Below are 23,913 nucleotides of genomic sequence, written 5' to 3' on the forward strand. Positions count from 1 at the left end.
AACTTTTTTTTCTCTCCCCTTCTCTTCCTCTCAAAAATAAATTTTAAACTGATCATACGTTAAAATGATCTACGTGCTAAAAGTATATTTAATACAAGGCAAGTCATCTGGCGGTAACTAAACCATCGAAAGATCTATAAATCATTAAAAAACTGTTTTAACTACAGCAAATCAATTACCATACTACCGGTAATTAAAAACCGCAATCAAACCAGCGACCCTCATTACCACCCACCGCCTAACAAACGACCGCCTCATAACCACGCCTATGTGCCACATACACGATCCAACAAATACTACACATACTTACCTCCATACTTAATATACTAATTAAATATTAACATACAATTAAAACTAAATTAAAATTAAAACTTAATCTAAGTAGGAAAAGGAAAAACTAATAACACCTTAATTCTTTCTTTTCCCATTTATTTAAATACTCCTTTTCATAAAAAAATTTTTTTTACACTAAACAAAATTCCCTCCTCCAGAATGCCTCGCCGGTTGGCCCCAAAGAATGAGAATCCCCACACGACGGATATGGTCAGCGAAACGTGAAACTCTAGAAACATACAAAAAAAAATTTTTTTTTAAAAATACCTTACGTTATAAAGAAAATTCAACTCACCCTTCAAAAATAACAAACAAAATTCTTATTGAATACAAATTCAATAAGTGCTCCCCGCAACCGTTCTAAATCGGAAAGGTTGGGAGCGATGAACTCCTCCTCGCCATCTGGATTCTCCAGCATATGGAGAAAGAAGAAGGTTGCTGCGCCCGAAACCTCAGGCCCAGCAGGCCCAAACAGAGCCATCCACTCCTCGACTAGATCCAGAGCCTCGTGTGGGGTAAGCGGACCAATCAAGCGACGTAAAATCTTTACTCCCTGCCGCAAATCCTAAAAACAAAATCTTTTATATAAAAAAAAAAAAAACAAACCCCTTTTCTCTCCTCGCCAAATTCTATATATTTATACAAATTACTCTACTTACCCGCTCTCCAAACACAGCAGTAACGTACTGGAACCAAGTTCCATAATTTTCATAACACCTTTCAACGGGGTACATTTTTTTAAATTTTTCCCTCGCAGTACTAGACACGTACACTGTTTGACGAATACTGGCACTCCCAATTGACACTTGATAAGTCGCCACGAATAAAAATTAAAACCCTTGCTCAGCAAAATTTATAAAAAGAACGCGAATAAAATTCAAACTTACACGCCAGATGACTAACTTAAATCATACCGCGAAAGACAAAAACACCACCTATATAAGATAACAACCTAAAAACAATACTACTACCGATAAATTAGAAATTCTGCGAAACAAAGCGCAAAAATTCAAAAGAAAGAATTCAAGTCAATACACATTTTATATAAGAACCATAATGTAACTAGAGATATATAATCATATAATTGTAAACATATATAATTTATCCTATACTATAAAACTATATATTTACACATGTAAAGGGCAGAAACGCACTCAATAACGAAATAAAAATTATTATTGTTAGAATAAGACTAATAAATATTATACAATTAATAAAAGTGAGGCGATGCCTTTCCACCAAAGGAGAGACACCCGCAACTTCAAAAGAGGAGATGCCGAGGCACCCCTTCTTTTGGGGGGGATGCTGTTATATCCGGCGTTGCCTCATATAACAAACAGGGTCTCTCCCCTTCGATGAAAAGTACAACGCTTGCACTTTATTACAACGAAAAGTACAACGCTTGCACTTTATTAGTTTCGGCAATCACTCGGACAACACCTCGATGAAGAAATGAGCACACTGTCCACGTTCTGTCAAATTGCAATTTTAGACCAATAACAAAATTCAACTCCCTTCCGAAAATCACGATCCAGGTGTATAAAAACCACCAAACACCACGGATCAAATGTTCACTCTTTTATTAAAGAATACGAAGGAAGGTATCTTCGTAGAACCCGTGTGGGTCCTTATACCGCGTTACGTATAAGGCAGTATACAGCACTCGGTCGCGTATACAAAATCTAAATTCATCTCAACCTTTAATCTCATCTTCTACGAACCACGACAGTGTGCTTTTCGAGCAGAATCGAGGGCCCCGTGGCCGTAGTGATATCAAAATTATAACCTTTCGTCCTATTATCTGTTAACGGCGGATCTTAGTGTCTGCCAGAGTCGTTACTCTGTTTACGAACTCAATTTTAATAAACATTCTATCTGTCAAAAGATAGAAATAAGTGATAGTTCATAAGTGAATTAGTGTACATTGAGTGCGTCTCGCCCATAGGGCGAATAATTGAATAAATCATAAAGACCAGAACTTCTTGTTTCACTTTATTCTAAATTAAGATCCTGAACCTCTTCGAGTACACTGATCTACATCACGAGAGAAAGAGGAGAATCCAACCCAGGATCAACCGATCGACCAATTCAATTCGAATCAACCGGAAAAATCATAAAGGACAACTGTGAGTTCAGTATTTGATATCGACTTCCCTTTTAATTCGCCGTTGGAACTCCTGGTTACCGGGAGGCGTTCGAAATCCACAACAAAAATAAAACTCTTGTAGCTTGCCTACAAGAGAAAATCTATCTAAAAACGTGTCCGAGCCTCCTCAAGGCCCACACTACCAATAATTATTTAATTATAATTAATTCGGACATAACAACAGGTTCCCGAACGACCCGAAAGTGTAAGTAAAATTTATTGTTTGGTTAGGTTAAGTTATATTGATTATGAAATTAAATGATATTTGATAATTATTTTAATGAAATATTTATGACAGAAAAAAATTCTTTTGAAATGCCACTTGTAGAAATTATATGAAACCAAGAATTCAAATTTCCAGAAATAATACTTAAACTGAAATCGGTAGACGTCTGACTACTGTTTCAATTTTTTTCAACAAATTAACTATTAAAAAAATTATTTTCTATAAATAACTCATAATTTTTTCAATATTCACATAAGGAATTTAAAAATAAATTTTGTAATAATTTTATTATAATAGAAATCTTCAGAATTGTTCAATTACTGCCAATTTTTAGAACCAAAAATGAATTTCTTTTTCAGCTGTGCTGCATGGGTTCAATCAGTCGGAAACGAAGACTTTCTCTACCTAAATGAAGCAATTTTGCATTCAAAGAAATTTTTTTGTAGCTGTCGTTTCAAAGATTGAAAAAAAAAACCATTGTAATAGTATCAATAAAAATTTTTTTGTTTTATAATTTGTGATAATTTTTTTGAATTGTTCATTTAAATACTCCTAATTTGGTAAAATTTTTTAATGGAACTCACCTTAAAAGTAAAGCCTACTGTCTTATTTCTACTCCCGCTTCTTCATTTCGGCTTCAGGATACACAAGCAAGAGTGCGCTCCCATATTCTTTTTACATTGCTAATTAATAATTAAAGAATTGTTATTTTTTATTAATTTTTTATATTAAAATATATTTTCTGACGAATTAAAAATTCCCACAAAAATACCCTAAAAAAATTTATCCGCTAAAGCTTTCCCGCTATTAGCAAAATACCCCTTAATTTAGGGGAAAATCCCCCAAGTTGGCATCACTGATACATTTAGATAAATTAATATTATAGTAGTTTATATTCTATAGATAAAATTCAAAAACTTCTATAAAATCATAACTTTTTTGAAACTTTTTACGCTTATTGAATAAGCCTTATTCAAATCATCAATAAGAACTTTTAGTTACCGCCCGGGAAAAAATGATCAGGACTGATCAGACCTGTTCATATCTGATCAGGCCTGAAATTAGACCTGAGCAGACCTGTTCATATCTGATCAGGCCTGAAATTAGACCTGAGCAGGCCTGTTCATGTATGATCAGGCCTGAAATTATACCTGATCAGACCTGTTCATGCCTGTTCATGTCTAAAGCATTAAATACGCTCAGACCTGATCAGACCTGTTCATGCCTGCTCATGTCTGTTCATGTCTGAAGCGTTAAATTCGTTCAGACCTGATCAGACCTGTTCATGCCTGCTCATGCCTGCTCATGTCTGTTCATGTCTGAAGCGTTAAATACGTTCAGACCTGATCAGACCTGTTCATGCCTGCTCATGTCTGTTCATGTCTGAAGCGTTAAATCCGTTCAGACCTGTTCATGCCTGCTCATGCCTGTTCATGTCTGAAGCATTAAATACGCTCAGACCTGATCAGACCTGTTCATGCCTGCTCATGTCTGTTCATGTCTGAAGCGTTAAATACGTTCAGATCTGATCAGACCTGTTCATGCCTGCTCATGTCTGTTCATGTCTGAAGCCTTAAATACGCTCAGACCTGATCAGACCTGTCCATGTCTGATATCTAGCCAACACTGAGAGACAATTTTATTTAATAGTAATGAAATTTTATTACTATTTAATAAAACGTTTATTTGGCTAATCCCAAATAAAAATTTATTAAATATTAATTAAATTTCCTTAAATACTAATAAAAATTTTTATTAAATACTAATAAATGTTTCTTAGTATGTAATGAATATTTATCTACATGTAATATAAAGAAAATTATTTAATCAACTAACTAACAAGTATTGATCAGTAATTAATTGAATAAATAATTAAGTAAAAATTGAATTTTGTCGGAACTATATTTTTGAAATACAAAGTCTACAACTGTTGTTATCCGAGTGGATGTTAATTTTTATGCACTTAAATTTAAAAATTTCACAAATGAATCGATAAGAGTTAGACATTATTTAATAAAATGAAAACAGAAGCAGAAAACCAGACAATGTAGGGACGCATTTGTTAAAAATAAAGACTATGATTTCATAAATTCAATCGAATATTTATTTATTTTATTATTTAAAATCTCTACATGTGATTCGTCATGAAGTAAACAAATAGGTTAGGTTAGGATGTCTTGTTAAAAATCTTAATACTATTTATTAAAAGACTTTACTGTGAAAATATATTTGAATATATTATAATTAATTGATGAATATTAATCTTTTTTTTTGAGATTATTTCTTTTAATGACTTAATATTCGTATTAATGACAGCAAACGAAAGCGTCGTTCGTGGTTATTTTAATAAACACATATTAGTATTTAAGAAAATTTTATTAAATACTTATGAAATTTTATTAAATACTAATATAATTTTATTTATATGAAATATAATTTTATTAATATTAACTAAATTTTTTTTCAAGTCCAAATAAACTGTTTTATTACTATTGAATAAAATTCTCTCTCAGTGTAGAACCATATGTTAATGGAGCGAAAAAAAATACATAGCCGTTCCGAATAAATCACTGTAATATATGATTAATTATTAATAATTAATAAATTAGGTATAGAACTCCGTTAACTATAAGGATAAATCATGTATAAAATTTGAATTACTTGAAGTAGCTCGAAAGATACTCTCAAGTTAAGATGAATCATTTGGTCAAGAGGTAAAGTGTCAGTCTGAAGAGCGCGAGGTGTACGGTTCGAATCCCCGTCGGCACCGATTTTTTTTTTTTTTATGGACCTGATCGAGTCAGACATGAACAGATCTGATCAGACCTGAACATGCCTGGCCAGGTCTGATCAGACCCGGTCATTTTTCATACCTGATCAGACCTGAAGACTCATGCCTGTTCATGTCTGATCAGATCTGATCATTTTTTCCCGGGCGACCATTTCCAAGAGTCGATAATAATACAGTCGACTCTGTCTAAAGGTATCAGGTTGGGACAGGACCATTGCTTAAGGGTTCCCTCCCCACCATCAGCACTTCCCTTACATTATATTCCCCTTAATTATAAATAACTTTCATTTTTGGAATAACTTTCAAAAGGCTTTACCGATCGATTCCAAAAACTAATCAGCTCTTAACATCAAAAAACCACGTCAATCTTCTCCAAGAACGTCAAAATCTGTTGATTGGTTCGTGAGTTATCTTTGTCTAAAAAATTCGGAAAAAGTGAATTTTTCGAATTTCTCTCAAATTTCCGGTCTGATCAAGTTGTATGTAAAAGTAAATCATAGAAATTGGAAAACTGCGTTGATTGCTACAGACCGCGTACAGAGTTCAAAAGCATAGAACAGCCCACTCTTTGAGCTCGGAGAGCTTAAAATAACCCATAAACTGTATTTTTGAGCTCGAAACTTTATAAGTGCAATTTTAAGCACTTAGGTATGGAATTAGCGGGAAGTTGCAGGGATGGCCTTCAGGGTCATCCGTTTTCCTAATTTTTTCAAACACCAATTGTATGCGTGTCGATTAATTCCAAAAAGCTCTACTTTTCGACAAATTGCGTTGGACACTATAAACCACACTAAAATAAGCTCATTTATTTTAAAGATGTAGTGAATGATAATTGTTGAAAATTTTTTTTATTCGTTTCTAAATATTCTCAATTAATCAGAAATTAAATTGAATAGAACTTATTTGAGAATGGTCCATATTTCTATCCTTATTAATATTTGTAAGCCGAAAATATATAGAATTAAAAACTTTTAAGCTTTCAAAGCTATACTCATATTATTATCCCTACTCTTAAGTTAAAAAAAAATCGGCATTACATCAACAGGTTTATTTTAGCTTTGCGCTCAAAAACAAAAAGTCTCTGGGATAACATGCAGGGTCAAACTTTGTTTAATTTTTATTTTAACCCTGCCATTATTCGATGATATGATGATGTTTATGTTAATATTATTTCTTTCAAGAGAATTGTATTTAGTTCTACGTATGCTATGTTCGTGTCAGCTGTTCTAAAAGTAATTTATTTCGTCGTCACGATCTAGTTTACATCACAGTTAAAATAAAATAACGGCTAAATTCTTCACTATTTTTAAGTTTTGAATTTGAATTTTTCCAAGAAAATTTCATATTAAGAAAGAATAGTTCTCATTTTTTTTTTAATCATTTGTAGACTTAGTACAAGGATGAATATATTATTGATTTTTTACTAAGAATATCGAAGGTACTAGTAAATTCACGTTGATAATGACTTATATTGATCTAAATAATTCGTAAAAATGTTTTTTTGACCTAAGAGATGTAAAATTTTTTTTCTCTTAAAATTTTCAAATCGATTTTTTGTGCAGCGTTACTGGAAGGGGTAGTGAATAGGGAGTGGGGAAATGAAAGCGAGCATCGCGACGTTTTTAGGAGTCGCGCTAACACTTCCATCGACATTGCATTTGAAGAAATAGACACAAGAAAAAACGCAGTTGTAACACAGGTTAGTTTATTTACGGTTATTCACAATTGATTCTAATGTTGTATTAGCTTTTCTCAACTAATTTTTTTCTTGAACAATTTTATACAAATTTTATTTCCGTTAAACTCATTTACAGATAATAATACTAAATGAATCTTTTATACCATCTTACATTCTTGAGTAACATCATCAGTCAACTGAATATGAAATTACATTCATGGCGCATCTATGGTTGTAATTTATTTTGATGAGTTTAGAAGATTATGTTCTTGCCATAATTTTTCTTGGACCAAAATAAAATTTTGTTCTATTTTCTGTGCTTCTCAGAATGACAGCATTCAATTGACTTTATAATGTAAAATTTTGTAATCAATACTCATCAGTTGAATTTAAAATTGATGAGACACTCATAATACTCAAACTTTTATTCGTTTTCGTTTTCCAAACTAAATATTTGTAAGTAGTATTATATTATAACATTTTGATGATTTACAAACATAGAGTATCTCAAAAAAATTGAACAATTACTTCAAAAATTCTAAAACATAAAATTAGAAAAAAAAATAAATGAAAAATTTTAACTCAAGCATCATTTATACGTGAAATTGTTGTATAAGAATATTTAAATGAAGTAAATGTTCACTAAATAACAAGTGGTAATATTAATGTCAATAGGAGTTAATTAACAACTAAATTGTTAAAATATTAATTTTTTCGATCGTTTTTTCGTTACAAAAAAATCCATAACAAAATATTTTAAGATTCAAATTTCACACATTACTCGTTGCTGGTTTAAGTAACAGTCTGTATTGAGAGTATCCTACAAAGTTACTTTTTAAAGCACCGAATTAGATCAGATCTATTTTAACGTCAAGCGAAAGCCCAGCGGGCTATTTATTGAATAGATAATAACTTGCTTTGCTGTTAGTGTTTTTAGTTTTACTTATCTATCACCCGTTATTATTATTATTATTATTATTATTATTATTATTATTATTATTATTATTATTATTATTTAAGATTTTTTATTGATTTGTTTTATGATTATAATTATAAACCAATATAACAACAACATTGAATATTTTTAGAAATCTTCAGTTATTAGTGGGTGCCATCGATCTAGATAACGAATAACTCATCGAACACTATGTCAAGACCTATATTAAGCCGACCACGTACACGTGTTTATGACTGTAATTACGACAAAGGGGAGTCTTACTACAAACCGATGATGGATCATTTGGATAGAAAATACAGTACACGACCACTTTTTCCGGAGTCAAGAGGTTCATTTGCTGATGAGATTGCGGCAAGACGTAGCGACATCGGTAACATCTTTAGTCGTTTTCCAAAATGGTTTTAAATGTTATGAAACATATTTGTTATGATGATAATTTATTATAAACGGTTTTGCTTATAATCTCAATCCAAAAATATGAATTTAGTTTTTTGCTTATATTCTCAACTAAATTCATTGTCTGATAGTTATTTTCCAAATTTTTGATTGATTTCACAATAATTCACGTTCAATAATCTCTTTATCGATTTTTTAACCGACCGAACGTTTCATAATTTTTATGATATTAAAGAAATAACTTCAAATATGCTGTTAAATTTTCAAAATTCAATAATGAATAAGTCATCACAAGTATTTTATAATAAATACCCACCTCATGACCGTATTATTCATATATGTTTGTATCTGGCATCCTGTAGTATTAAGCAAGCATTAAAAATTTTATTTGTTTTTTGATTGCACTGATATGAATGCATTTTGAGTGTTACGTCCCGAGTGTTACGTTATTATTTCTTTTCTGTTCATATATGTTCTTTCAATAATTCCTGCCTAAAAGTGTTTGTCCACTTATGAGAAAATAAACATCAGATAAACTAAATATAATGATGCAATTAATAAATACCATTATCGTTGTAAAACGAACATAAAAAAAATTCATATTTTTTCAATAGAATTTTATACTTAAGTAGTAAACTAGGTATTACGTAAATAAATCCCCTTGAAATCGATTTTCAAAATCAATTTCAGACAGTTAAGAAAAATTACTTTTTTTTTAGTTCTGGTATATTATACTGATATAAAATTCAAGTCTTTAAATAATTTTTGATATATATTTTTGTTTTTCAGACTAGCTTAGAAATAATTATTCAAGCACTGTTTTTAAATTGATTAATTACAATATTATCATGATTGTATAAAAAATTGAGCTGTTGGTCTGATAGGAAAGAAAGTACAATGAAAATTACGTTAATAATATCATAATTGTTATAATCAAACATTATACCGACGAAATTCTGCGAAAAATGTAACTTGCGATATTACACCATGAATTTTATTGAGCAAATAACACTATTTAAGAACGGCTTACACTTTTTTTTTCGTCCTCTGTTGAATAAATGGTAGTATCTCTGCTGCACTTGTAGTGTCAATGGAAACTTTGGGAGTGAATTGCTCATAAAATAAATGGAAATGTTTCAATTCTATTATCTATCTGCGAACGAAGCGTTTCTTTAGAAGCATCATTTTATCTCTCGGCAAAATACTCGTAAACTTAACCATCAACCTGCTTTAATAAAATACACATTTTTATATGTAGCCACAGCAAAAAGTTTAACTATAAATAGTAAAGCGTCGGATACAAGAGTCCATATTACAGTTCTGGTTATTGAATAATTAATGTTAATGTTAGCAGTATAAAATAATTGATATATTTTTAATCACTAAACATTTTTTTAAGTTTTCCACTAAAAAGTAGAAAGTTTTATCGATTTACATTTTTATTTATTGCAACGATTGCCGTAGTTAATTTGTTGTTATAGTCACAAATAAAACAAATCATTAATTGAATATATTTATCAAAGCTATCAAAATTCCAAAAATTGCTGCTAGCAATAGACTTTCTACTTTTCTTCTAGTAAGATTTTTTTTTTTTTAATAAAGATCTTTGTAAATTTGTTTTATGTACCTAAAAAAATTTCGAAGTATTATTTGCCATAGAAAGATACACTGTAAACACGAAAAAAAAACACTCTAAAATAATATTTCTACGGTTGGAACTACAAAACATTTATTTTCATCAAATTTTTAATTTCTGTCATACCTATGAAAAAAAAAGCTGGCACATTGTCTTGTTTTAGCTGAATGAAAATTTATTTTAGTCTATAAACTTCGTACTCCGATGTTTTTCGAATTGAAGTTGTCGGCGATTTCAAATTTAAATATATATATATATATATATATATATATATATATATATATATATATATATATATATATATATATATATATATATATATATTGCGGTGACCTAAAAGAACCGACTATTTTTAACTTCCCGCTAAGAAAATCTCAGATTTTCAAAAATCGGGAAGTTATTGGTTTTACCCCGTTTTACAAAAATCCAGTTTTCATCAGATCTCGACGTTTGAAGGTCACAGGAAGCTTCCCTGACTATCCCCGCGAGGGTGTCACTATGTCTGTATGTATGTATGTGTGTGTGTGTGTGTGTGTGTGTGTGTGTTTTTTTTTTCCTTAGGCGGGGGAATCTTTTTTACGGATTCTAAGCATAGCTGTTTGGCCTGGATATGTGGCGACTCGATGCAGCGTCATACTAAAATTCGACGCTGACGCCCCTACCCACTAAACCCTAAACCCCTTTCTCTTCTATCCTCTGATCCCCCATGGTACCACCGTAAGGCATTTCTTTGCGGGGGGAGGAATTAGCTGCCGTTCTTCCTTCTGGTGGCTAAGATGTTATTTCTTTCTTCTAGATTCTGTCTTTCGCTCTTTTCTTCTCAATGGATCGCAACTCTGTAAGCACTTTTGTAGCAAAAGTGCTTGTGGCGTTCCAGGCAGCTTCTGACGACAACATTGCTTCTACTATTGATTCTGGTTGGGTTCTCTTTTTCAGAATCTTCTCTAACTCATCGCACTGTTGGTTGAAACGTGGACACACAAAAAAAACATGCTCCGCATCTTCATTGACCCCTGGACAGGACGGGCACTCTGGGGTATCATCGTGCTTAAAGCGGTGAAGATACTTCCGGTAACATCAGTGTCCTGATAACATCTGCGTTAAATAATAGTTGATCTCACCGTGACTCCGGTTGAACCACACATCAACTCGAGGTATGAGACGGTACGTCCACCGACCCTTATCTGAAGCATTCCACTCTTGTTGCCATCTTGCGATGCTGTGTTGCCGTTCTTCCCTTCTAAGTTCTTCAGGGCTCAGTGTGGTTGACCTTTTTTGTTGGTATAGGTTCCGTCTTTCCTCAGCTAGGACTCTGAGAGGCAGAGTACCGGAAATAACACACACTGCTTCCTCTGATATTGTGCGGAAGGCGCTAGTTACTCGTAGGGCACTCATACGATATATTATCCCAAATGGATATTCCGTAGGTGAGCACCGATGTGACTACTGATGACAATAGCAGCCTCCTGCTCTGCTTTGGGCCTCCGACGTTCGGCATCAATCGTGCGAGACTAGCTCTCACTACTGACGCTTTCATACAGACGTGTTCCACTTGCTGCTTGAAGTTGAGTCGGGCATCAAGCATCACTCCCAGATATCGTATATGAGGTTGTGATGTGATTTCTCGGTCACCGACTTTTAGCTTAATTGTTTCAACTTCTTTTCGGCTGGTAATAAGCACTGCTTCGGTCTTCTGCTTGGCCAGTTGTAGGTTCACTGTATCCATCCACTGGTTGATCTTCTCAAAATTGATGTCAAACAGATGTTGAATCTCGTCGAGGTGTTTGGCGACGATCACTGAGGCAACATCATCCGCATACGCTACCAGTTTGACACATCTTGGAAGCTTCAGTCTCAGGAGCCCGTCATACATGATATTCCACAGAAGTGGACCAAGAACAGAGCCCTGTGGCACACCACCGGTTATATCATACTCTTTCGGACCATTCTTTGTATCGTATTTCAGCACTCTATCTGTAAAATAGCTAATCACTAGTCTGCGAAGATATGTTGGCACGTTCTTCTCGTCGAGAGCTTGCATGATGCAGTCTCAATTAGCGGAATTGAAAGCATTTTTGATGTCCAAGGCAGCCACCAGTGTGTGTGTGTGTGTGTGTGTGTGTGTGTGTGTGTGTGTGTGTGTGTGTGCGTATGTATGTAAGTATGTAAACCTCTCATAACTTTTGAATGGCTTTACCGATTTAATCGCGGTTGGTGCCATTCGAAAGGGTTTGATTGTACTTAAATTTTGAATATAAGCTGGACCGACTCGGACCGATAGATTTTGAGAAATCTAAAAAAAACTGTAAAAAAAATTTTTTTCAAAAGTGGTTTTTTTGGAATAACTTTTGAACGGCTCTATCGATCAACTCCAAAAACTAATCAGCTTTTAACCTTGAAAAACCACGTCAATTGCCGCTAATCAAGTCAAAATCGGTTGATTTATTTGAGAGATATCGTGCAGGAAAGAAAATCCAAAAAAGTGTTTTTTCGGAATTACTCCGAAATTTCTAGTTTGATCAATTGAAACTTAAAGATTTTTCAAAAGGCTTAAAAAACTGCGTCGAATGCCGCGAACCACGTAAAAATCGGTTCATTTATTCAAAAGTTATTGCGGTTTGAAAACTCAAAAAATAGTGTTTTATCAAACTTTTATTAGACTTCTGAGCTCGAAGAGCTTTACAGCAATATTTATATTTGTATAGACCGGATATACGCAAATGATAGTCTGGATGACACGCAAAATCGTGAAGCGTTCCACATTTTTACAAATATAAATATAAATAATGCTGTGAAGCGGGAAAGAATAGGAGTTACGGTAATTATTATGTGAAGCGTTCCACATTCACGTAACAGGATATTGGTAGGAAAGGATTGAGAAAGGAATGTGGAGAAGATCATCTTAATGTGAGTTTATAGAATATGCGAGTAAAAATTATTAGATAGCTCGGACTGGGATTCGAACCCAGAACCTTCCGAAGGCATGTCGGCTACTCTACCATTTGAGCTATCCGGTCAATATTGAATTTCCTTTCGATTATTCTATATACATTAAGCCATACCGTCCATCTTACGGCAAGCATTTTTATAAATATAAATAATGCTGTGAAGCGGGAAAGAATAGGAGTTACGGTAATTATTACGTGAAGCGTTCCACATTCACGTAATAGGATATTGGTAGGAAAGGATCGAGAAACGAATGTGGAGAGGATCATCTTAATGTGAGTTTATAGAATATGCAAGAAAAAATTATTAGATAGCTCGGACTGTGATTCGAACCCAGAACCTTCCGAAGGCATGTCGGCTACTCTACCATTTGAGCTATCCGGTCAATATTGAATTTCCTTTCGATTATTCTATATACATTAAGCCATACCGTCCATCTTACGGCAAGCATTTTTATAAATATAAATAATGCTGTGAAGCGGGAAAGAATAGGAGTTACGGTAATCATTACGTGAAGCGTTCCACATTCACGTAACAGGATATTGGTAGGAAAGGATCGAGAAACGAATGTGGAGAGAATCATCTTAATGTGAGTTTATAGAATATGCGAGAAAAAATTATTAGATAGCTCGGACTGGGATTCGAACCCAGAACCTTCCGAAGACATGTCGGCTCCTCTACCATTTGAGCTATCCGGTCTATACTAAAAGTTATGCAGATACATGATATTGTAAATTTGAGGATTAAAACTTGAATGCATCACGTGGAAATATTGAGTAATAAATTAATTTCAATTTCTTTTTATTTTCCATGCGTTAAGGATGACTTTGAGATCATATCAAAAAAATAAAAAAACAGTTGAAATTAATTTATTATTCAATATTTCCACGTGATAAATTCAAGTTGTAACTCTCAAAATTACAATACTATGTATCTGCATAACTTCATCTATTTCAGAAGTTGCAAAAAACGAAAAAAAATTTTTTTTCGAAATTCAAAAATTGATATTTTTGAAAAAAAACACCCTTCTAAAAATTTCAGAATTTTTTAAAATGATTACTATGTATTATACAAAAAGGATGGAGCTAAAATTTTAACTTCGATCGTCATTTTTAACGATTTTCAAAAATTCATAATTTGACAAATATTGCATTTTTGAAATTTTTTTTTCAATAACCTTAAGTGTCCCCTTTTAAACAAAAAAAGTTCATTTCTATACCTACAATAGTGTTCAAGATATTACAAAAACAAAATTGAAAAACTGAAAAAATTGCGAAATTTTGAATTTGCATATCTTTTGAAAAAAAATTTTTTATTGTTTTTCCTTTGGCAGAACTTCGTTTTATGATAAACGAAAACTTCTGATAAAAATTTGTCCAAATTGAAAGAGATCGATTCCAACTATTTGTCGATCTGACATGGAATGACCCAATTGCCAACTATTTCTTTAAATTTCGAAATTTAGTCATTTTTAAATGGCTGTAACTAGTCTTTTTGTAGAGATAATCATACTTTGTCTTAGAGTTTTGTAAAGCTCAAAGACTTTACTTTAAGAATATAAAATCGTTTTTTGTAAAAAATTGCGTAAATTATGTGTAAATTCAATTTAAAACAAAACAGAACTTTTCCCATGTTAATTAAATGGAAAACTAAAATAAAAAAAGCGACCCCTTAGAGTTGAGCTATAGGGCTCGTGTTTGGTGAGGATTTTTTTTATATCAAATAGAAACATTTGAGAGGGTAAGAGTTAAAAAAAAAATTAAAAAGTTTTTTTGAATCACCCTAATATATATATATATATATATATATATATATATAATAGACTGATTCAAAAAAATCGACTATTTTTTTTTCTTAAATATATCGAAAATATTGTTGGAAATGATGAAAAAAAAATCCTGTAAAAGTTACAGCCCTTAATATTAATATTAAGATGTCCCGCATGGTAAATTTCAATTTCCCGTATGATTAACATGGGAAAGCTTGTTTTTGTGAGTTTAGAATTTTATAACTCTTTAATCCTTTACCAAAAAAGCTAGACTAAATCATTTTCTTGTGTAAAATTGAACGTTCTACAAAAAAGCTATCTTAGAATTTTTCGATAAATCAACGCGTTTTGAAGTTATTCAACTTTAAAATATAATTTATAATATTTTTTAATTTTTTGACGAAACTATCAAGTTTATCAAAAAATTTTGTCAAATTTTACAAATGTTTTGTATTGTATATTTCTTTTGGTTTAACAGATCCTTTTATTTAACTGTCAAATTTCTAATACTATCGTATCTTAATTTTTCAATAAATTCAAATTATTTTTATTTTCAATTAAAAATTATTTTTATTTTTTTTTTTTCCTTAACCTTGTGACATTGGAGTAGTTTTATTAAAATTCGGAAATTTTTTCCTATATTCACTGATAACAAGTAATAAGTATTGCAATTGTTCTTCATTTTTTGTAAAACACTTATTGTAATGTTCGACCAACGCTACCCCACGTTCCGCTACATCGTTAACCACAGTCAATTTATCAAAAAACTTCACACATTCATTATAATTTTTATCAAAAGGCCAAAAATTCACATCTCTTTCCATAAAATCATACGGTAAATCAAACGCTGTAAAAATGAACATAGAATCTTTTGATACAAAATCACTCATATATTTCTGCAAAAATCCTTCAATGTCTTCTTGTCTGATCTCTAATTTTTTGGCTTTCGTATTAAAACCATCTCGATTCTTCAAATTAACAATAATTTGTTCTTTCACTTCATTTTTTACACATCCATCAAATAAAGATATAACGGCTAATTTTTCAGATAAATACCATAGGTGAATCTTCATTTTTTCAGTAGTTGCAGTAGATATTGCCAAATTTACTGCTTTGTATCGAATTAATTTCTGCATGAAAATTAAATCATGTTGTGCAGCCAAAGTCGCTGAAATCGAAGTAAACCACGCTGTTATATAATTTGTGATGATAAACTTGCATATTTCTCGGAGGCTATTTATCTCATAAGTTGTGAGTTTTAATTCTTCCCGAAAAATGAATATTTTTAAACAAAATATTGCTTTGGACATCCAACGAGCATGACTCATAGCTCCTGGACTTTTGAACGAAAAATTTTTTTTTGGAACAACTCCTAAGAAAACTGATGACAGCTCCAAAAATTATCTGTGTCACTCCTTGGATGATATTTCTGCAAAGAAGTTAAAATTCAAAATATTGATTTATAAACTATTATTTTCCATTCGTCGAAAATAAAAGAAATAATGAATGAATTTGAACCAAAATACAAATAATTTTTGAACCGATAAGTTTGATAAGCTTTATTTCTTCTCAACGATTTTTTAAGATATGCAACAAAACTTAATCACTTAACACAGACCTTACCTGCAAATATTCTCCAATGAATCATAAAATTTCATCAGTGATGTCTGACAAAGCTTGATCAACAGCGGTATCTTCTATACCCGCTTTGAATTTTGATTTATCAATTTTGTTCCAAAAACCTTTGAATCGATTGAAGATTGGCACGTTCGGGCCTGTTTGTTTAGGCCAATATACTTCAAAAACGCTTTTTAAAATAATTTCAAACATGTGGTGACGACATGGTAACCAAATAAGTTCCCGACCTAAAGCTTTCTCTAATTCAACACCTGCGCCGTGATAAATACCTAAAAAATAAAATTCAAGTAAGATATTGGAATAATGCAAATTGTATTTTAAACTTGTTGTTGCTCACAAAAACTTAAGAAACAAAAAAAATTTTCAGTTTTATGTTAATGATCTTAAAGTATTTTAAGCGAAATTGTGTAAATCTTACAAATTTATTTCAACGTCATGAGAAAAATTTTGTAATGTTACCTGTGTTAGTAACTGCAGTATCAAAGCACACTGCTTTAACATATCGACTAACACCCCACTGATCTAGAATCGAATGTACAGCTGTTGCTTGTTCTATTCCAGTCCCAGAATTTATTTTTGGAACTCCTAATAATTGTTCTTCACCAGATGACGATAAAACAATAGGCAGCCTATCAACGGTATCAGACCCAACTATATCACTTAAAAGTTTCCCGTCCCAATGAACAACGTAATTATCATCCAATTTCAATTGTTCCTTTAGTTCTCTAGCTATACCTTCTCTTAGAGATACACGTGCCCGTCGAATAGTACTATAGCTTAAATTAACATCATTAAGATCATATCCAACAATTTTTAAAGTTGCAGCTATGATATAATGCAGCGATCTAATGCAGCAACAAGTTCAGGTGTCATTATAGACATTTTTAAAGTCACTTTTGGCAGATATAATTCAACTTCGAAATTTGAAACATGACTTATCGTTGATTGTGATGTTGTTAGTGTACCTTGCCTTGAAGTAGTGTTACTATCTTGGCTTGGAGTGATGGTACTATTGTCAACCAGTTCATCCGAATCTGTAAATTATTAAAACATCGTACTTTTAAAAATGTTCACAGCTCGATATATTCTTGAAAGCTCATGAAGTAAAAAAACATAAAAATTGCAAAGCTTTTTTTCCGTGATTTTTTTTATACTGCTTTTTGACCGCAGCATCCAAAAACTTTTAACCAAACTTTACTGAAAATCACACTTTTTGCAAAAATTAATGAAGTAAAAATAATATAAAGATTTTGTGTGCTTGCTTGTCTACTTAATGCGAAAAGTAAAAAATCTCCATATTTTACAATTCTTTTTCTCTCATTTTAAAGTCAATGAATTAATCAATCAGCAACTAACATGAAATATTTGTGAAAAACTTGAATTAATACATACTTTCTTCATCTACCTCCATCAGTTCTTTATATGTTAGAGGTTTTTGTGGAAAATTATCAATAAATCCACGCCGACCTGATGATCTCTGGGCTAGCAAAAATTCATTTCCCTCTTTACTTAAGGTTTTGGCTGCTTTCGTGTGAGCAATATCAAATAACTCCTTCAACTTATTCTTAAAAACAGTTTCATTTTTGATTTGCGTGAATGATTGTCTCCGTTTATAACTACGCTGCAAACTTTGCTACTTTTTGAACATTCTCAATAACTTATTGATGGCATTTAAAGTCTCACAAGTAGGAATTTGAGCCTTTTTCCATTGTTCTTGAACCTCGGTCACAGTAAATAAAGCACTTTGTTTAACACCACACTTTTGTACTTTGTAATTATAGAAAAATAAAGCTAAAACGTCCTTAAAAGTTGGAAGTTTACGTCCAACAATACCAGTTATTGGAAAACCAATTAAATAAATTTCTTTATCCATTTTTTATAATCGATTTTGTCCATTTAAAAAAGGACTCAGTTACGAAATAATTAAAAGAAGAATAAATATCGTTCATCAAATAATTGGACAAATAACCCATAAAAAAGGAATTCTAGGATATGAATTAATTAATTGCAAAAAAATTAATTTAAAATACAAGCCAAAAATATTCACGAAAAACAATGATAAACTATAGCAACAATCAAAGTCCGAATTTGGAGGTTAGAACACCGCGTCACTCACAGTTATCAATTGAACAATGGGTTATTATTACACAAATCAAAAAAGTTCGGTTAAAGCGTCGAGTCGCGGAATAATGAGCGTTGTAGTGCGAGGTGGTCAGATACTAAGGGAGGGGGCGTCCTTGAAGCTTTTTTGATGGTATGAATAGTAGTGTGGTTAATTAAGAACAAATAGTACAACCGATGTCTTCTCTGTTTCGCGCTTCGATGATTTTAACTGTTAAACTAGCTTCGATAAATAAAAAAATTAAATCAGTACATTTTTATTAAAGTAATAAAATTAATTGCATGAATTTGAAATATATAATATTATGAACTTATAAAATCAATTAAATAATAGATGAAAATAATTTTTAATTGAAAATAAAATTAATTTGAACTTATTGAAAAATTAAGATACGACAGTATTAGAAATTTGACAGTTAAATAAAAGGATCTGTTAAACCAAAAGAAAAAATATAGAATACAAAAAATTTGTAAAATTTGACAAAATTTTTTGATAAACTTGATAGTTTCGTCAAAAAATTGGAATAAAATGAGAAAATATTATAAATTATATTTTAAAGTTGAATAACTTCAAAAAGCGTCGGTTTATCGAAAAATTCTAAGATAGCTTTTTTGTAGAACGTTCAATTTTACACAAGAAAATGATTTAGTCTAGCTTTTTTGATAAACAATAAAAGAGTTATAAAATTCTATACTCAAAAAAACAAGCTTTCCCATGTTAATCATACGAGAAATTGAAATTTACCATGCGGGACATCTTAATATTAATATTAAGGGCTGTAACTTTCACAGGATTTTTTTTTCATCATTTCCAACAATATTTTCGATATATTTAAGAAAAAAAAATTGTCGATTTTTTTGAATCAGTCTAATAACTATATCTGAGTTGAAAAATTCATCAGACATGATCAGATCTAGTCATATCTGATCAGATCTAAACAGATATAACTATATCTGAGTGGAAAAATACATCAGACATGATCAGATCTAGTCATATCTGATCAGATCTAAACAGATATAACTATATCTGGGTTTAAAAATACATCAGACATAAAAAGATTTTATTATATCTGGCCAGATATAACTATATTTGTTATTTATTAATAAATACTTATAATCTATTTTAATAAATATACTTTCCTCCCAAATAAATATTTATTGAATGTTAAAAAATATTTATTAGAATTTAATAAATTAAATAATTGTCTTCGAATAAATTAATTTGTTAATAGTTAATAAATCTTTCTATCAGCGTATATTGATAATTAATAATTTGCAAATTTGATAAAAAACTTTGTTCATTACGCATCGATCATGGACACGAATCACATTACTTTTAGTTATTACAAACTCTAGTCTTCAAGTAAGCCTCGTAGATAAACAGGTAATGAATTAGTCTTCCAAGCGTCAGGTCCCAGGTTCAGTTCCCACGCGCGCCGATTTTTTTTTGTTTTATGGAAATAATTCTATATAATTATATAGGGCAATTTTTCGTATATAATTATGTATGAGTATATATAATTATATATAATCTTTTTTACCCGGGCAATTTAAAGATCTGACCAGATCTGGTCAGATATAATTATATATGGCCAGATCTCATCAGATAGAGACAATTTAAAGATCTGGTCAGATCTGCTAAGGCAGATCTGGCTAGATCTGTTTATACATGGCCAGATCTAATCCGTTTTTCCCGGGCACTGACTCACAGTTTCTTCTTATTGCCGAACCACAATAAACAGTTAATTTATCAACTGATTTACCAGTCAGTTTACTTTTGCGGAAAAGAGTTTTTTAACTTACCGCTAAGAAAATCGAAGACTTTTTTTAATCGGGAAGTTATTGGTTTTATCCCGTTTTGCAAAAATCGTGTTTTTATCAGATCTCGACGTCTTAAGGTCACAAGAAGCTTCCCTGACTACCCCCGCGATGTTGTCACAATGTCTGTATGTATGCGTGCGTATGTGTGTGTGTGTGTGTGTGTGTGTGTGTGTGTATGTGTGTGTGTGTATATGTGTGTGTGTGAGTATGTAAACCGCTTATAACCTTTGAACGACTAAACCGATCGGAACTTACTAAACGGTGTTCTAAAGAGTTTCCTCAAACTTAGATTTTCTGTAAATTTGAACCAATTCGAACCGATAGATTTAAAAAAATTTTGAGATACCTCAAAAATACTACAAAAAAATTTTCATTTAAATGTGGTTTTTTTTTAATAACTTTTAAATGGCTCTATCAATCAACTACAAAAACTAATCAGCTCTTTACCTTGAAAAACCACGTCGATCACCGCTAATTCGGTCAAAATCGGTTGATTCGTTCGAGAGATATAGTGAAAGAAAGGAAACCAAAATAAGCGTTTTTTCGGAATTACTCTGAAATTTCTAGTTCGATCAATTCGAACTTGAAAATTTTTTATGAGGCTTTAAAGACTACGTCGAATGCCGCCAATCGCGGAAAAATCGGTTCATTCATTCAAAAGTAATTGCGATTTGAAAATTCAAAAAATAGTGTTTTATCAAACTCCTATCAGACTTTTGAGCTCGGAGAGCACAAAATAACACATAAATTGTATTTTTTAGCTCGAAGAGCGCAAAACCGTCATAAGTGCAATCTCAAGCGCCTAGGTATGGAATTAGCGGGAAGTTGCAGGGATGGCCTTCAGGGTCAACTGTTTTCCTAATTATTTTTTTAATCAAGTAGTAATTACTAACTGAAGTATTTCAAACGAGTTGCCCTTAGGAAAAAGTGAAAGTATTAGAAAGTGAAAGTAATGGACAATAAATACGGACAAACAATAGACGAACAGCTGCTCCGATATACATGCGGCGCACTGAGCCTACTTGACTTTAAGAGCGCACCTTCCCAAGGCTGTATCTCCGAAACTTATATTCGGATTGACTTGAAAATTTAGGATAATATTCTCGAGATGTTGTAGAAATTATTAGGACAATAAAAAGAAGTTGATTTTTTTGAAGCCATGAAATCCAGGTAACTCCTTAAGGACCTCAAAACGTCGAGATCCTATGATAAATTGATTTTTGGAAATTTAACTCAAAACATAACTACAGCCTGATTTCTTTTAATATTCAATTTTTCATATTTTGTGGAAATTTATTGAAAAAATTTGATAAAAAACTTTCCGTTATGAAAATCGAAAATTTCAAAAAATTAAGCTGTGATTTTGACTTCAAAAATTTTTTGTCTCCCAGTGTTGATGAATAGTGTGATATGATGAATAGTGTGAGTTGCACTTTTGATTAGTCAGAAATTGATATTGTTGATGTTACAAAAGCATTACATCTTACATTAACAAAAACATAGGATAAAAGCCCTGACGGTATAGATTTAAAATGGCTGAAAAATCATCTTCCGCAAATATCTATTTATCTTACAGCACTTTTTAATCGATCTCTTAGTTCTGGTATTTTTCCTGTTGCTTGGAAAACTATATTTATCATTCCTCTAAACAAAGTCTCACCACCGCGATTACTGTCGGATACACGTCCAGTAGCAAATACTTTTCACTTGAGCAAAGTATTTGAAAGAATTATTGCTAATCAAGTGGTAGATTACTTGGAGGATAATGAACTAATAGATAAGTATCAATCAGGCTTTAGAAAACATCATAGCACTCAATCTGCGTTACTAAAACTAGTTGGAGACATTAGGTGTGCAACGGAAGAGAATAAATTAACGTTATTGGCACTCTTTGATCTGACTAAAGCTTTTAATTTTGTGGATCACAAAGATATTCTTGTGACTTTAATAAAGTTAGGTTTCTCAATAAATACTGTCGACCCTGATAAAACGAAATGATTTGAAATGATTAAAAAATGTTAATCATTCTAAATCATTTTTAATCATAAAAATATAATTAAAAATTATTTGGAATGATTAAGAATTTTAAATCATTTTCAATCATTTTTAATCATAAAAATATAATTAAAAATTATTCAAAATGATTAAGAATTTTAAATCATTTTTAATCATAAAATTATGATTAAAAATGATTTGAAATGATTGAAAATTCTTAATTATTTTTAATTATATTTTTATCATTAAAATTGATTCAATACTTTCAAATTTTGAAATTTTATAATAAAAATGCAACAGTTCGACGAAAATATTTATGTTTACTTACTAAAAATTTCATAGGTCCTCATCAGTAGATAAAATTTCTATAATAATTATTTTTAAATAGTATTTAATAGCACCAAAAAATTTCATTTGCGATAACTCAATTTATGCTTAGTAAGAAAAGACAAAAAAATCGAGTAATGTAGCACCATTGAAAAGTAATGCATGATTGAAAATATTTAATTCAGATTCTATATCGAACTAATATCAGAGTGTAATTTAAGGATTAAAAAATATAATATAATGTTGGATACATTTTGAAAAGGACACACTACAGCAGTTAAAAAAGGTTTTGGGCCAAAAGATCGACAAAAAAAATTATTTTTGCCATTCAGACCGAAGTAATTAAAAAAATAAAGATTCCTGGGTACAAAAAATTATATTATATATAATTATACATGTTCTTGTGATTATTGTAAAATATATAAAATTTTTTTTACCCGGGTTTGTAAGAAATTTTTTTTTAATTGCTCGCCATCAAAGTTATGCTATACATTGTAAAAATAAAAGGCATGAATGGAAAAATAATGATTTTTGAGCCTTTAATTCCTTTCAGAGTAAAATTCAAAGCGAGGAAGATTTTATTTAGATTATTAATGAAATAAGATCTACAGAATAAACACCTTTTTTCCTACTACCTGGAAAAAAAAATTTATATATAATTGTATATACTCATATATAATTATATTACAATTATATATAATTACATATGGTCGTACATAATTACATATGAATATGTATAATAATACAAAATTAGATGCAACATTTTTTTAATAATTATATACAATTATATAATTATAAATATAAATATAATTATAAATAACCAAATATAAAAAAAAAATATATATGATTATATAAAATTATAAATAATAATATATATTTATACGGAAATCATGTATAATTATACATGAATCATATATAATTGCATATAAATTTTTTTACTCCAGTGGGTATTTTTTGATTACTATAAATTAAACATTCTCTTTTTTTTTTATCTAAGGGTCTATTGCTTCAATGATTAATAATTTTTTAATCTATAGTATTTTGCAAATCAAATAATGAAATAGGAACTGTTTTAACTCATAGAAAAATTGGATTTTACGAAATTAATAATTTTGTCCAGTTATAAAATTATT

The 23,913-nt window shown here is 30.9% G+C and overlaps 2 protein-coding genes across 3 annotated transcripts in view; one reads left to right on the forward strand and one right to left on the reverse strand.

Annotated features, from left to right (window-relative positions):
* Positions 1–461: 461 nt before the first annotated feature.
* Positions 462–1,186, reverse strand: LOC123272850. Its single transcript, XM_044739859.1, has 2 exons — positions 993–1,186; positions 462–898 (listed from the first exon to the last, which is right to left on the reverse strand). The coding sequence occupies exons 1-2, from the start codon at positions 1,065–1,067 to the stop codon at positions 632–634; spliced, it is 342 nt and encodes a 113-aa protein (XP_044595794.1). The 5' UTR covers positions 1,068–1,186; the 3' UTR covers positions 462–631.
* A 5,729-nt stretch (positions 1,187–6,915) lies between these two features.
* The window catches only part of LOC123273312, a 112,915-nt gene continuing 95,917 nt past the window's right edge, over positions 6,916–23,913 (forward strand). For both annotated transcript variants that reach the window (XM_044740718.1, XM_044740717.1), the window contains exons 1-3: positions 6,916–6,934; positions 7,059–7,195; positions 8,263–8,502. In XM_044740718.1, coding sequence (XP_044596653.1) covers positions 8,322–8,502 — 181 coding nt within the window. In that variant the 5' untranslated portion in view covers positions 6,916–6,934; positions 7,059–7,195; positions 8,263–8,321. The remainder of the gene's footprint in view (positions 6,935–7,058; positions 7,196–8,262; positions 8,503–23,913) is intronic.

This window comes from Cotesia glomerata, linkage group LG10 (assembly GCF_020080835.1).
Source record: "Cotesia glomerata isolate CgM1 linkage group LG10, MPM_Cglom_v2.3, whole genome shotgun sequence".
Lineage (NCBI taxonomy): Eukaryota > Metazoa > Arthropoda > Insecta > Hymenoptera > Braconidae > Cotesia > Cotesia glomerata.